The sequence below is a fragment of the Artemia sp. Qi Xiang Cuo genome, chromosome 15 (assembly GCF_049724085.1).
Source record: "Artemia sp. Qi Xiang Cuo chromosome 15, ASM4972408v1, whole genome shotgun sequence".
Lineage (NCBI taxonomy): Eukaryota > Metazoa > Arthropoda > Branchiopoda > Anostraca > Artemiidae > Artemia > Artemia sp. Qi Xiang Cuo.
The window spans coordinates 18,450,963-18,466,975 of record NC_142808.1 but is presented as its reverse complement, the minus strand read 5'-3'; the positions used below and the strand labels follow the sequence as shown (position 1 = coordinate 18,466,975).

At 33.2% G+C, this 16,013-nt stretch overlaps 1 protein-coding gene across 2 annotated transcripts in view; it reads right to left on the bottom strand.

Moving 5' to 3' along the window:
* The window catches only part of LOC148943410 (uncharacterized), a 57,832-nt gene that overhangs the window by 24,712 nt on the left and 17,107 nt on the right, over positions 1-16,013 (bottom strand). For both annotated transcript variants that reach the window (XM_089101455.1, XM_089101454.1), the window contains exons 3-5: positions 10,776-10,983; positions 8,567-8,725; positions 3,635-3,781 (exon numbers count right to left, since the gene is read on the bottom strand). In XM_089101455.1, the coding sequence (XP_088957581.1) occupies positions 3,635-3,781; positions 8,567-8,725; positions 10,776-10,983 (514 nt within the window). The remainder of the gene's footprint in view (positions 1-3,634; positions 3,782-8,566; positions 8,726-10,775; positions 10,984-16,013) is intronic.

The following is a 16,013-nucleotide window of genomic DNA, read 5'->3' as shown; positions in this document are numbered from 1 at the left end:
TTTTTATTAAGGATATTCTAGTAGGTAATGGATATCCGGAAAATATGATTTCTCAAATAATTGAAAAAAGGAAAAAAAAGTTGACGGAACCAAAAATATTAGAAGAAGATGGGTCAAATCAAGAAACAAATTACATAACTTTACCTTTTATCACAATATTGTCACAAAAATTAAGGATAGAATTAAAAAAACATAATGTAAATACAGCATTTAAATCAGGACAAACTATAAGCTCTTTGTTAAATAAAGGGAAAGACAAGGTACCGAGAAATTTGCAAAAGGGAGTATACAAAATCCCATGCTCTTATGGTAAATTTTATGTGGGAAGAACACAACAGATACTTGAAAATAGGCTACAGCAACATAAGAATCCCACAGATTGCTCTCTAAAACAAAACAAAACACCAGAAACGTTTGAGTCAGCTCTTGCAGAACATGTTCATAATTTTCCTCATCATAGTATTTTATTTTATAAAACAAAAATAGTAGATACGTCTGTAGGGCTTTTACAAAGCTTCAGTAAAATTATAGAAATAAATAAAATTATATATGGGGGTATTAACGTCAATAGAGATGAAGGGTAGTTTACGATCAATTCGATTTATAATTGCTGGATCAAAAAGCAGTTAAGATTTTCAATCAATACTGATTTTGATAATAGTTCTGATACGAAAAATGACCTTGCGGACAAAAGTCAGACTTGGTTAAATGCTGGAAAAGGTAAACGAACTGCAGCTAAGCTTGCAAGCAAACGAATCTGTTCAATTTATAGTTCAAATATTGGGTGATGAACTTGTGAGATCTAATTAGGGGTTATGGGCCGGGGGTTAGCTGACCTTTATTGTTTTAGCTTAAGTATAAATATATTTTCATTTTTTGATAGATTTCCATTTATATACTGTGAGAAGGCGTGTTCCAATCAATATAAACATTCGATTTTGTTTATACGCCAGTGACTGGAAGTGTTTATTTAATATGTGAGTTTTGTTTTCATACTTATTTATATTTTTTCTTTTGTTTGTTTAGTATGTTTTTATGTTGATGTAAGTTAAGGTTTTTTAAAAAAGAACTTTTGTTGTTTCATTTTTTTTTCCGTTGAGAAAGGCTCCCGGATGTGGGGCCGGAATATTCGGAGTATTTTTGTTTAATTAAGTGTTTGTATTCACTGCTTTATAGAAATTAAAACCCGTTTTTCTTGTTTAATAGTCCGTAGGAACGATCTGTAATTAATTAACGACTCGGCCCAATTGTCGCCGAAAATCAAAAAAGTAATTTTGATAGCAATTGATACATCAAAAGAATTGGCTTTTTATGGTGATTCAAATATATACAAATTTATTAAGGTTATTGTTACCCATCAAACCCTACGAGCCTGAGAAAATTTGTCTGATTTCCCAAAAAGACCAGAAACGCCCTTAAAAATTCAAGAAATTTTAACAAAAATTACACCATTAAATTCAGCATATCAGATAACTCTACTAGGGAGGTAAAAATTTTCACCTCAGTAATAATCCTACAAGATCAGGTGACTGCTCATTCGAACGGAAATTGAAAATTCTTGTGCCCTTTCTAAGCTACCAAAAAGACTGAAGGGTAGCTAGTGCCCTTCGATGCACGAATTCCCCTCAAAGATATCCAAACAAAATTTTGAGACAGTCATTTAATTCAGCATAGTTGAATGGTCAAATAACTATGCCTATGGGGATGACATGACCCCCCCCCCCACTACTCCTGGGAGAAGAGATTTAACTTGTACAATTTGCCCATTATATATAAATATTATTTGTTTTCGGGAAATCCACGGAAATTTGTCCGGAGCCGAGATTTCTGTGTGGGGGGGGGGGAGGTTTTCTACGGGGAGACTTTTCCGTGAGGACGAAAGCTTTTTGGGGAAACTTTCCAGGAGAAATTTTACACGAGAGAAAAGAGATTTCCCTGGCATGATTTGAAAAATGGTAAGAATTCAAAAGAAAAAAACCGCGTATTATTCCGTGTATGAGGATGACTGCCCCTTCCTCATCACTCGCTCAATGCTCAAAAATTTCAATTTTTGTCCCAATTCTTTAAGAACGACTCCTGAAACACGAGGGCCTATAAATTTCATTGAGAAGTATTTACGAAGAACTTAGGACTTTCGAAGAGTTCTTGGTAACGAAATGTAACTAAGGAGCGACCCGGATCAATAGTAACCGAAACTCTAAAAAATGGAATTTTGATACCAGTAGATACATAAAAAGAATTGGGTTTGTATGCTTATTTCAAATATATAAATTCATAAAGTTTAGGCTTACCCATCAAAGTTAGGAGCCTGAAAAAATTTGCCTTATTTTCGGAAAAAGGGGAAAACACCCCCTAAAAGTGGTAAAATGTTAATGAAAATCAAACCATCAGATTCAGCGTAACAGAAAACCCAACTGTAGATGTTTCAAGTTCCTATCTGCAAAAAATGTGGAATTTTGTATTTTTTGCCAGAAAAATGATCACGGATGCGTGTTTATTTATTTATTTTCTTTCCAGGGGTGATCGTATCGATCCAGTAGTCCTAGAATATCGTGAGAGGGCTCATTCAAACGGAAATTAAAAGTTCTAGTGCCCTTTTTAAGTGACCAAAAAATTGGAAGGGAACGTGGCCCCATCCCATGCTCATGTTTTTCCCGAATTCATCCGATGAAAATTTTGAGATAGCCATTTGTTCAGCTTAGTCGAAAATCTAATTACTAAATCTTTGAAATTGAATTAGTCTCCCACAGGCCTCAGGGAAAGGGCTACGAGTCACGGATTTTGCTTATTGTTTTACGTAGCGAATTAGTTATCGTAGACCGTATGTACACTTTCAGGAATGTTTTTTTCTGGTGTGAGGAGGGTTAACGGAGGGGGTTACATGGGATAATCTTTCCATGGAGGATATTTCCTTGGGGAAAGGGACATTTCTATGAAGGGCAGGGGCGTCCCAAGGCTCGTTTTGTTCGGGGGGCGATCTTCGTAAATTTTATCGAATCGCTACCTGTTGCCGAATTTTCTGCAAAAATCAAGAATTTTGCTAAATTTTTGCCGATTTTGCTAAATTTTTGCCGAAATTTTTGCCTTCGGCTGAAATTTTACCGAATGCCAAAAAAGTTGGGGGGGGGCGCGCCGCCATAAATTTTAATAATCTATTGTTACAGAGAGTTTTTTAGTCACTTTATGGCATTTTTTTAGTTTTACCTGTATAATCCAGGATGAACATGTGCACAAAGGGAGGAGCGCTAGGGGCCTAGTCCCCTCTATCGAAACCCTACATATATGTGATTTAAGTCACTTCTTACAAAAACTTTCAAAAATATTTTTTTTGCATTCTGCCCCCCCCCCCTTCGAAAAATAAATACTGTGTACGTGCCAGATTTCTTCCTCTTCTTTTTTGCTGAAAAAAACTTTTACACATTAAGTAAAAGAATTCAGGCTGTGAACAAATGTGAACTTGAAATAAAAATTTTACGCGCAATTTGAGTGATTTCCTTTCATTTTATTCAAGCGTCTTTAAATTGGAATTAGTCGCATTGATTCCTGAAAGGTTCAATTGTGGGCAAGTTATTCTTCTTTGGCTTCTTTAAAAAAAAAAAAAAAAAAAAAGTGCTAACATAACAAGATTTCTTACCTGCTTTTCGGGCGTTTGAAATCCTAATTCAGTTTTTTGCCTCTTATTTTCTGTATTTTGTAGATCAATTCCGACGGGTTGGGTTAATACTTTAGAAGTGCTCAAAGTAGCTATTTCGATTAGACTAGGTTTCTCACTTTGCTTTTTCTAAAAATAAAATACAAAGTGAAGATAAAACTGACTTTTCTAGAAAACTAAACAAAATGAAAAAAAAATACTGAACATACTTTTCAATCCACAAGTTTCTCCTCTTTTCGGAAAATCAAAGTAAATTTCACCACCGAGAAATAAAGAATGCACTCCTAAAATTTGTCATGACGTAACATCTTCTCGCCATTTTCACAGGGTTATTAAAAAGATCCAATATTGTAAAGTCTTAGAAAAGTCTTAGAAAAGTCTTAGAAAAGTCTTAGAAAAGTGGGGTTATATTTAGAGAACAACATGGTTGACTTACAAAACTGCGTCACAAAAATAAACCTATGGAATGATACGGAAGTACAGAACAGTAGCCTCTCTTTTCTTTCTTTGATTAAATAAAAAAGAAACAACAAGTTTTTCAATTTAAAGTAAGGAGCAACATTAAAACTTAGAATGAACAGAAATTATTCGGTACATGATAGGGAATACCCTTACTCAGCCCTCGATCTTTACGCTAAAGTCTTAAAGTTCTTTAGAAATACTTCTCATTCAAATCCAATTTCTCATTCAAACACAGCATTCAAATCCTGTGTTTCAGGAACCTTTCTTAAAGAATTGGGACAAAAAAGCGAAACTTAAGTGTAAATGGCAAGGGGCAGCCCCCTCATGTATGGAATGATTTCTGTTTCAATTTAGTCTTAACATTGTTCCTTACTTTCTGCTGAAAAAATCGTTTTGTTTAATTTTTGGTGGTTTTTCAGATCGTTCAAGGAAGTTCAACCCCCCTTTCCTCGTTTAAAACTTCCCTCGGAAAATTTCTCTGAAAACTTTACTCCCCACGCAAAACCCCCGCCCCCTCTGAAAATATAACTTTTCTAACAGCAAATACCATATGCAAACAATGGGTAAATTGCACAACTTAAACCCCTTTCCCCAGGGACTGTGGGGGGGGGGGCACACCCAGATGCATAGTTATTGGAAGTTTCAACTATGCTGAAATAAATGGCTGCCTCAAAATTTCGATTGGGTATCTTTGGGAAAAAATGCGTGAGAGGGGGGGGGGGCTATTTGCCCTCCAATATCTTTTACCACTTATAAATGGCACAATAGACTTTAATTTCTACTTGAATGAGCTCTCTCCTGACCTAATAGGACGAATTGTTTGATACGATCGCCCTTATAAAAAAAAGAAAAAACACACATTCGTGATATTTATTCTGGCAAAACACAATATTTCATATTTTTGTAGATAGAAGCTTGAATCTTCTACGGTAGGGTTTTCTGATATTCTGAATCTCATGGTGGGATTTTCTTTATGATCACTTAACTTTTTGGAGGCATTTTACCCCTTTTACAGTAATTAGATGAATTTTCTCAGGCTTGTAGCTTTTGATAAAAAACCCTGCACAATTAAATTTAAGCAATTTGCAGCTAACAACCCTCTTGTCATTCTAAACGATATTATTCAATTTTGTTACTGAAACATTTTAGTTCCTCCGAAGTTTTTTCTATCTTTTTAGTGTACATGTCACAAAGTAATTGTTTCATTGACATAAATTTTATATTCAAGATAGATACAAGTAACTACAGGTATATACAAGTCCATCCTGCCTTTCTGTTATAGAAGATCAAAATAATTGTACAAAACGTGAGCATTTTTAAAACTAAAATGCTTACATACAAACTAATATGACCTAGCTATGGTTACAGGGACTATGTTCCTCCGGATCCCTCTTCGCTTAGGGTAAATCAGGTATCTCAAGATATTATCGATCTCCTATGATTATATCAGCAGTTTCTCTCAGACAAGTTAGATTTCTAGCACTTTGCTATCAAAAGTTGCTCCGTAAATTGCAAAAAAAAGAGCAAAATAATATTTACGAAATATCTTAACTATATAACTATTTGCTATCCTCGGCGAAAGAAAAATATGAAATACAGACACAGATTTTTCGTCAAAATTCAAACATACAGCCCAGCTCCTTATGTCAAAATGGCATAGAAATTGATCATTTTGAAAAGTCATATTTGGCTCTCAAGTCGCTTACTTTTTTTCGAGATTGCCTTACATCCCTTTTCTTCACTAGCGATATTAATTGGATCAGGATTATAATCATTAATTTTTTGTTGGTTTGTTTGCTGTTTTCTGATGTCGATACGCCCTTACTACTCTTATTATATAAAAAAACAAATTTTTTAACTGAAAGTAAGGAACTACGTTAAAATTTAAAACGAACAGAAAGTTTTCCGTGTATGAAAGGGGCTGTCCCCTCCTCAACGCCTCGCTCTTTACACTAAACTTTTTCAATTTTTAAAAAAAATAGTGTTGTGAGAAAGTCAAACTTTAACGTAAAGATCGAGGCGTTGAGGAGGGGACAGCCCCGTTCCTATACGGAATAATTTCTGTTCGTTTTAATTTTTGATGTCGCTCCTTACTTTCAGTTAAAAAAACTTGTTTTTTTTATTTAATTTTTGAACGTTTTTGAATTAATACAGGTTTTTATTTTGGCTAACCGTACATGAATAATTAAAAAAAAATTGAATATTAATTGTACTTTTATTTGGTTAAATGACTTTCTCGAAACCTGTTTAATTTTATTTACGAAAGTTTTTATTAGTAATAAATATACGTAACTTACGAAATAACTTACATAACGAACCTCTATATTCTTATATTTTTAATACGTATATTAGAGGGTTCGCCCCCTATTCAATACCTTGCTCTTTAAGCTAAAGTTCGAATTTTGTTCCAATTCTTTAAAAATGACCACTTAATCACAAATGCCGTTAATTAGAATAAATAACTCTTATGAAAGTACTAAATAATCTTTGGCTTAAAGAGCGAGGTATTGACTTGGGGATGAACCCAATCATATATGTAATGTTTTCTGTCGTTTTAAGTTTTGATGTTGCTCCTTACTTTCAGTTAAAAAACTTGTTTTTTTATAAATAATTTCTGATCTTTATTTAAATAATGCTGGGAAACCCGGCGCACCCTTCATAGCAATGTCCCTTCTCCCATGAAAACTTCCTTCACGGTAAGATCCTCCTACAAAACCCCCGACCCACTCCCCCCACTACCAGAAAAAATTCCCCCTGAAACCGTCTTTATGCTTCCCAATAACCAATACTATATGTTAACATTGGGTAAAGTTCATAACTTTCAGCCCTCACCCCGGGGACTTCGGGGGATTAAGTCATCCTAAGAGACATAGTTATCATATTTTCGACCATGCTGAACAAAATGGCTATCTCAAAATTTTGATCAGGTGACTATGGGAAAAAAGGTGCGTGGGAGGAGGCCTAGTTGCCCTCCATTTTTTTGGTGACTTAAAAAGGGCAGTAGAATTTTTAATTTCCGTTCGAATGAGTCCTCCCACGATATTCTAGGACCACTGGGTCGATACGATCACCCCTGGGAAAAAACAACAACAAACAAATAAACACGTACCCGTGATCTTTTTTCTGGCAAAAAATGCAAAAGTCCACATTTTTGTAGATATATAATTGAAGCTTCTACAGTATGATCCTTTGAAACGCTGAATCTGATGGTATGATATTCATTAAGATTCTATAACTTTTAGGGGGTCTTTCCCCCTTTTTTGGAAAATCAGCCAAATTTTCTCAGGCGCGTAACTTTTGAGGTAGGACTAAACTTGATGAAACTTATATATTTTAAATCAGCATTAAAATCTGATTCTTTTGATTTATCTATTGGTATCAAAATTCCGTTTTTTACAGTTTCGGTTACCATTGAGCCGGGTCACTCCTTACTTACAGTTCGTTGCCACGAACTGTTTGATTACGAGAAACTGGGAATACACAATCAGTATTCCTATTTAGAGTATAGTGATGACTTAATGTGTGCCTTATCATTTTTACGGGTTTCCTTTTGTGATCTCATCAAAATTTAAACTATATTAATAGAAGCTTTTTCGTGACCTCAGGTTTCAAGGGCATTTATTTTTATAGTTAACTTTCGGTACACTTGCAATAGTGACCTGGTCTCGTTCTGCAAAAATACTTCAAGCAGTGTTCCCAGTTTCGATTAGTTTTCACGGATAATTGTGTATATATTACACAGAGTTGGTAGGGAAAAACGGCTAGAATTTGCTCAATGGAAAACAAATTGACAAATCCCAATAAAATAAGACCAATAGAAATGCTTTTCTCCATTTCGGGTAACCCGAAAAGATCTGGTGTTGCGCATTTGTCGCACACTGTACTGAATTTAAGTTTTTCATGAATAGGTGATAGTTTTCTAAAACGCAGCAGAACTAACTAGACAAGTGCTGAATGTGAAATTTCACTTTAACCCAAAATATTAATTTAATGCAATTTAATGTAATAATTAATATATTATTTTAGCATCCTTGTTTTTTAGTTTATTTTTGTGGTCTATGCTGGCCCTTCCATATCTAAAAGGTTCTGAAAAGCTTACATATTTAAAAAATATTTAGATACAGTATTTTCTTTACGCATGTTTATAGTGCCGCACAATTTTTAGTTAAAAAAAGGTTAAAACTTTTCAAAGTTTTTAATATACAAAATTAACGACTAAGAATATACTAAGTCAAACATGAATGCAGTGAAATCTTTCAGACTTATAAGCTAGACAATGACATCGTCAAAATCATTTTTCTCAGGGATTTGAACCAACAACCATTTGAGGAGTAAACTAACTTTTTTTCTTAATTTAATTCATGATTTATTTTGTTCTTGATTAATTTTTCTTACTTTAATTTAATTATATAAAAATAAGCACAATACAAGATGAAGCTGTTAAATACTTACAAGATCTTGTGCAATAATACTAGCGAAAATTTCTGGTTCTAAATGAGGCCGTATTTTTCCTAACGAATCGATGTCGAAACTTGGTTGTTTTGATGAAAGTCCTGGCAGCATCGAAGTCGAACTTATTGAAATAACTGTTCTGGGAGAGGTAATGCTACCCTGTAATATAACAATGGACTGTAGCAGACACAGTGGCATAAATTTTATATATATATATATATATATATATATATATATATATATATATATATATATATATATATATATATATATATATATGAAACATACATACATATATATATATATATATATATATATATATATATATATATATATATATATATATATATATATATATATATATATATACACACACACACACACACACACACACACACACACACACACACACACATATATATATATATATATATATATATATATATATATATATATATATATATATATATATATATATATATATATATATATATATATATATATATATATATATATATATATATATATATATATATATATATATATATATATATATATATACATATATATAGCCTATATATATATACATATATATATATATATATATATATATATATATATATATATATATATATATATATATATATATATATATATATATATATATATATATATATATATATATATATATATATATATATATATATATATATATATATATATATATATATATATATATGTATATTTATATTTTTTTATGTGGGGGGAGGTTAAAAATTTTAAACTAGGGGAAGTAAATTTGTCTTTTCCCCAAAATTTGGACTAAATACCAAATAAAGGTATATTCAGAGAAATCATCTGCCACCCCCTCTTAAAAGGGTATTTTTCCAAAATCTAGGTATCCGGGGGAATACAAAAATTCCTGAGGGTAAAAATGGGTGGGGGTTAAAAATCTTCTCAGTAATTGAAGTCACTAGGTGGATAAAATGTGATGCAATATGAAATTGACAAAATCATAAATTTGTTAAGTTTTGAATTAATAATACAGCTTTCGTTATCACAAAAAATAAGTTCGGTTAGTTTTTTGTTCTCCCGGATCCCCTAACTATATTCTAGGACCATTGGTTCGCTACAATCACCCCTAAGAAAAAAAAAATAAAAACGCATCCGTGATCTTTCTTCTGGCAAAAATATCCGCATTTTTGCAGATAGGAGCATGAAACCTCAGAAGTAGGGTTTACTGATATGCTGAATCTAATGGTGGTATTTTTGTCCCATACAATTTAAAACTCTCTGAATTTTTGGGGTGTTTTTCCATCCTTTGGAAAATCAAGCAAATTTTCTCTTTCTTAGTCTCGTAATCTTTGATGGATAGCACTAAACTTATTAAATCTTATATTTTTGGAATCAGTATAATAAACCGATTCTTATAATATGTGTATTGGTATCAAAATTCAGAGTTTCGGTTACTATTGAGCCATGTCACTCCTTACTTATAGTTCGTTACCACGAACTGTTTGAAAAAGTGCTCTGGGGATGTATTGGCTTTATAGATCAACTTGGATATAATTTTTCCTTAACCACGAAAACTGGCAAACTCCTCAACTTTTATATCTCCTTTTTGCTTGCTCTTTTGACTAGCTTCCACCTTCAAAAGAATATGCACTAATGTACATGGGCTAATCCAACTGATTAAAATGATAAAGTTATTTCTAATGTCAGTCCATCCAGTTGACCCGAATATCGTCAGTGGAAAGGTCGCATCTTCACATTTCTAAAATAATTTCTAGTAACAGTTTGCTAGGCTATTTTCAAAAGGATCGCCACAAGGACAATATAGATCTGGAGCATCAATGTGTTAAGAACATACATTGCCCTACACTACAGATCTTCACTCTGAGAACAGCTTAGTCAACGGTTTTTGGTAGCTATCTCAGTAGCGCTAAACTGCAGATACGGCCTTTAAGAGGGACAGTGGTGATATATTGGTGCCAGATCAGCCAGTTTTTTAAAGCTCGGCTTTTTAAGACCCTTCTGGCCAAAACCTTATATCATGCTTTTACAATCTCGGCCACGAGATTGAGCAAGACTTCCAAAAAAAATGTGGCATCCAAACCAGAATTTTACGAGCGTAATTGGTAAAAATTAGCCTAAACTGGAAACCAGTACCTTAATATTACAAAAAAAAAAATTTTGATTTATAACTTACTGCTTCACAAAGTGCATTGTCATATTTCCTCTTCCCTAGCTGATCAACGTCAAAACCCGCTGGTCTAGTAAAAATTTTTGAGGAACCAATAGAAACAGCTGTAGTTGTTCCTTTATGCTCTTCTTGCTTTCTTTGTCTTGCCTCTTTTATGGCAACTCCGACCAGGCCAAAAAGGAAGAATGCAGCTATAACACTGCAGAGTACACCTCTGGAAAATACAAAGAAAGGACGCTGAAAATTATTCCAATAAAAACGAAGAGCTAAAGAGAATCGTACCTCTGGCAGTTAGACTCGTATATACGAGCCAAATTGCAAATTCGAAGGATCACCGTGAATACTCTTAGAGAAGTTTTAGAGAAGTTTTAAAATCTAACATTGAAACTTTTCCATCCCCCAGGTTACGAATTAATATCCATCATCTCTCTCCATCACCTACGAAGAGGTTAGTTTATATACTTTAAATTCTTATTATATTTACAAGATGATACATAACCGAAAGATCATTTCTCGTTTCAAACTTTACATTCTATGGATCAACTTAATGGGATTCAATCAAACAGTTCGTGATAACGAACTGTAAGTAAGGAGCGACCCGGCTCAATGGTAACCGAAACTCTAGTTTTGATACCAACAGATATATCACAAGAATCACATTTCAATGCTGAATTCAAATATATAACTTTCATCAAGTTTAGTCCTACCCATCAAAAGTTACGGGCCTGAGAAAATTTGGCTGATTTTCAAAAAGGGGGGAAATACCCCTTAAAAGTTATAGAATCTTAATGAAAAACACACCATCATATTCAGCGTATCATACAATCCTACTGTAGAGGTTTCAAGCTTCTATCTGCAAAATGTGGAATTTTTTACTTTTTGCCAGAAGAAAGATTACGGATGCGTGTTTATTTGTTTGATTTTGTTGTTTTTTCCCAGGGCTGATTGTATCGACACAGAGGGCCTAGAACTTCGGGAGAGGGCTCATTGGAACGGAAATTAAAATTTCTAGTGCTCTTTTTAAGTGACCAAAAAAATGGAGGGCGACTAGGCCCCCTCCCATGCTCATTTTTTTTCCCAAAGTCACCTGATCAAAATTTTGAGATAGCCATTTTGTTCAGCATGGTTGAAAATATGATCAGTATGTCCTTTAGGATGACTTAATCCCCCGAAGTCCCCGGGGGGAGGGCTGAAAGTTATGAACTTTACGCAATGTTAACATATAGTATTGGTTATTAGGAAGTATACAGACGTTTTCAGGGGGAATTTTTTATGGTAGTAGGGGGCTGGATGGGTCGGGGGTTATTTCGGAGGATCTTTTCAGGAAGGAAGTTTTCATGGGGAAAGGGACATTGCTATGAAGGGGTTGCCGGATCTCACAGCATTATTTAAAAAAAGATCAGAAATTAAATATAAAAAAACAAGTTTTCCAACTGAAAATAAGGAGTAACATCAAAACTTAAAACGAACAGCAAATATTACGTGTATGATTGGGTTCACCCTCTAGTCAATACCTCGCTCTTTAAGCCAAAGATGTTTTTTTCATTAGAGCTATTTATTCTAAATAACGGCCTTTGTGATTAAGGGGTCATTTTTAAAGAATTGGAACAAAATTCGAACTTTAGCTTAAAGAGCGAGGTACTGACTAGGGGGCGAGCCCCCTTATATACGTATTAAAAATATATGAATATAGAAGTTCGTTACATAAGTTAATTCGTAAGTTACGTATATTTATTACTAATAAAAACTTTCGTAAATAAAACTAAACAAGTTTCTAAAAAACCATTTAACCAAAAAAAGTAAAATTAATATACAAATTTTGTTTTAACTATTCATGTACGGTGAGCCAAAATCAAAACCTGCATTAATTCAAAAACGTTCAAAAATTAAATAAAAAAACAAGTTTTTTTAACTGAAAGTAAGGAACGATTTTAAAACATAAAACGAACAGAAATTATTCCGTATATGAAAGGTGCAATCCCCTCCTCAACGCCTCGCTCTTTATGCTAAAGTTTTACTTTCTCACAACACTTATTTTTTTTAAACAATAAAAAACTTAAGCGTAAAGAGTGAGGCGCTGAGGAGGGGACAGCCCCTTTAGTATACGGAATAATTTCTGTTCGTTTTAAGTTTTAAAGTCGTTCCTTACTTTCAGTTAAAAAAAACTTGTTTTTTTTATTTAATTACAGTGAGAAAAGGAGGTGATACCCAAACTCTTGTGTGTAGTCATTTTTTTCATTTCAAGCTTGATTTGCATATTCAATTTAGGTTTCACTCGTTTTAAGATTTATTTATTAATTTACATTAATATCTATTGTATGTTTGTTTGCATTGATTATTTATTTAATTTCTGTTTGTTTTAAGTTTCATTTATACTTCAATAGGAAAATATTTTTCTTCGTTTTAAGCTTTATTTTCATGGTCAATCTAACCATTACTCGCTTTAAGATCTATTTATTCATTTGTATTATTACTTGCTGTATGGTTTTTGCTATGATAGTTTATTTAATTTCTATTCGTTTTGGGTTTAATTTATTCTTTAATAGTAATTTCTGGTCGTTTTGAGTTTGAATTTTAACAGGTAATTTTATCTGAGGGGCTTAAGTTTAAAATGACCTTTAATTTTCTTTGAAAAACTTAATTTTCTGAAAGTTTTTTTTTTAATTAATTTGTGTTCGTTTTTGATTGCAAAGAGTTTCAAGTTTTTGAAAATTCCTCATTTCAAAATCAAACTTTTAAATACAAAAAATCAAATGTTCATCAAAGTATCAAAATTGGTATTAAAGTAACAATATCAAAGTGAAAAATGGGTTTGTGTCAACCTCGGAGTTTTTATTATCTGATGATTGAACTGTTTTTAACAAAATGGCTATTTAAAAATTGTTATCGGATGGGTTTGAGGAAAAAAGGCGTGGGGGGGGGGCTAATTAACCTTCGGTCTCTTTTGAATCTTTGAAAGTGAACTAGGACTTTCTATTTTCAATTAAATGAGCCATATCTGAAGTTTATATGAGCATCCATTCTATAAGAACCTTATTCACCCCCAGATTATAACTTACAACACCTGTCCCTGGACCCTGGGGGTTGTGTCGACCCCGGAGTTTTAATATCTGATGAGTGAACTATTTTCAACAAAATGGTCACCTCAAATTTTTATCGGATGGGTTTATCCATCCAAAACACCCAAAGGCGTGGAGGGCGAGAGGGGCTAGTTGCCCTCAGATCTTTTTCACTCTGAGAAAATGAACTACGACTTTCAATTTCCATCCAAGTGAACCCCCTCTGAGAGTTATACGAGCATCCCTTTCATAAGAACCACATACAGCCCCAGGACATAGCTTACAATGCCTGCTCCCCGGGCCCTGAGGGGCTGTGTCGACACCGGAGTTTTTGTTATCTGACCTTTGAACTATTTTCAAAAGATGGTTCTCTCAAATTTCTTATCGGATGGGTTTGAGGAAAATAGGGCGTAGAGAGGGGGGGGGCTAGTTGTCCTCTGATCTCTTTTGACTCTTAAAAAGTGAACGAGAACTTACAATTTCCAATCATGTGAGCCCTCTACCTTCCATAAAAACCATATATGCTCCCAGAGCAATACTTACAACGCCTGCCCCGGGCCCTGGGGGGAGGGGGTGTGTGTCGACACAGGATTTTTTCTTATCTGAAATTTGAACTATTTTTAATGAAATGGCCATACGTAATGGAGTTTTTGTTATACGATCGTTCAAATATTTTTAACAAAATGGCTACCTCAAATTTTTTATCAGATGTATTTGGGAAAAAAGGGCTTGTGGAGGGGGAGGGCTAGTTGCCCTCCGATCACTTTTGACTCTTAAAAAGAGCACTAGAACTCTTGATTTCCAATCGAATGAACCTCCCTTTGAAGTTTATACGACAACCTCTTCTATAATAAGTGCCTCTTGGAAAAAAAATGAATGGAGCGTAGGGGGAGGCTATCCAATTACTTTTGACTCTTAAAAAGTAAATTACAACTTCCAATTAAAATCAAATGAACCCTATATGAAGTTTATACGAGCATCCCTTCCATAACAACCATATATGCCCCCAGGGCATAACTTACAAAGCCTGCCCCCGGCCCCTGGGGGGTTATGTCGACACCGGATTTCTTTGTTATCTGACTTTTGAGCAATTTTTAACTGCTGTCATAACAAAATTTAAGATAAATATTTAAAATTATAGTAACATTTTGAACTGATGAGCTTTCAGCACTTAATATCATTATGCATCAAATATTCAGTTTAATTTATTAGCTCTTTTTAAAGTTGCTCAAGACAAATATAGTTTTCCTAGAAACAAGTGTTTGGATACTGCCCCTTTCCCTAACTGTAAATTAAAATAAAAAGCCTACTGTCTTACATATACTTAGAGTAATACAAATTACGTTTCAAATGTATTCTTTCAAAGTTCTTGGAGCATTGAAAATAAAAATAAAATTATAGAGAAATAAATTCCTGAGCGGCTCGATATTTCAAAATTTAATATTATTATACACCAAATATTCAAGTCGATGTTGTTTATGTTTTCCAAGACTGTTCAAGACGCATATAGTTTTCAGTACACCACTAATGACGCAGTAGGTTGTCGGCTTCTGCAGTAAAAAAGGAGGTGATATCAAAACTCTTACTTGTAGTAATTTTTGTTCGTTCCAAGCCTGTTTTGCATATTTAATTTTAGTTTAACTCGTTTTAAGATTTGTTTAATAATTTACATTAATATCTATTATATGTTTGTTTGCATTGATTGTCTATTTAACTTCTGTTCGTTTTAAGTTTCATTTATGCTTCAATAAAACATTTTTTTTTCGTTTTAAGCTTGATTTTCATATTCAATCTAAGCATTACTCGCTTTAAGATCTATTTATTCATTTATATTATTACTTGTTGTATGTTTTTTCCTATGATTGTTTATTTAATTTCTGTTCGTTTTGGGTTTCATTTATTGTTTAATAGTAATTTCTGGTCGTTTTGAGTTTGAATTTTGACAGGTATTTGTAACTGCTGAGCTTAAGTTTAAAATGGCCCTTAATTTTCTTTGAAAATCTTATTTTTCGGAAAATTTAGTTTTAATTTATTTTTGTTCGTTTTTGATCGCAAAAAATTTCAAGTTTTTAAAAATTCTTTATTTCAAAATCAAACTTTAAAAAAAATCAAATGTTTATCAAAGTATCAAAACTGGTGTCAAAGTAACAATATCAAAGTGAAAAAATGGGTTTGTGTCAACCTC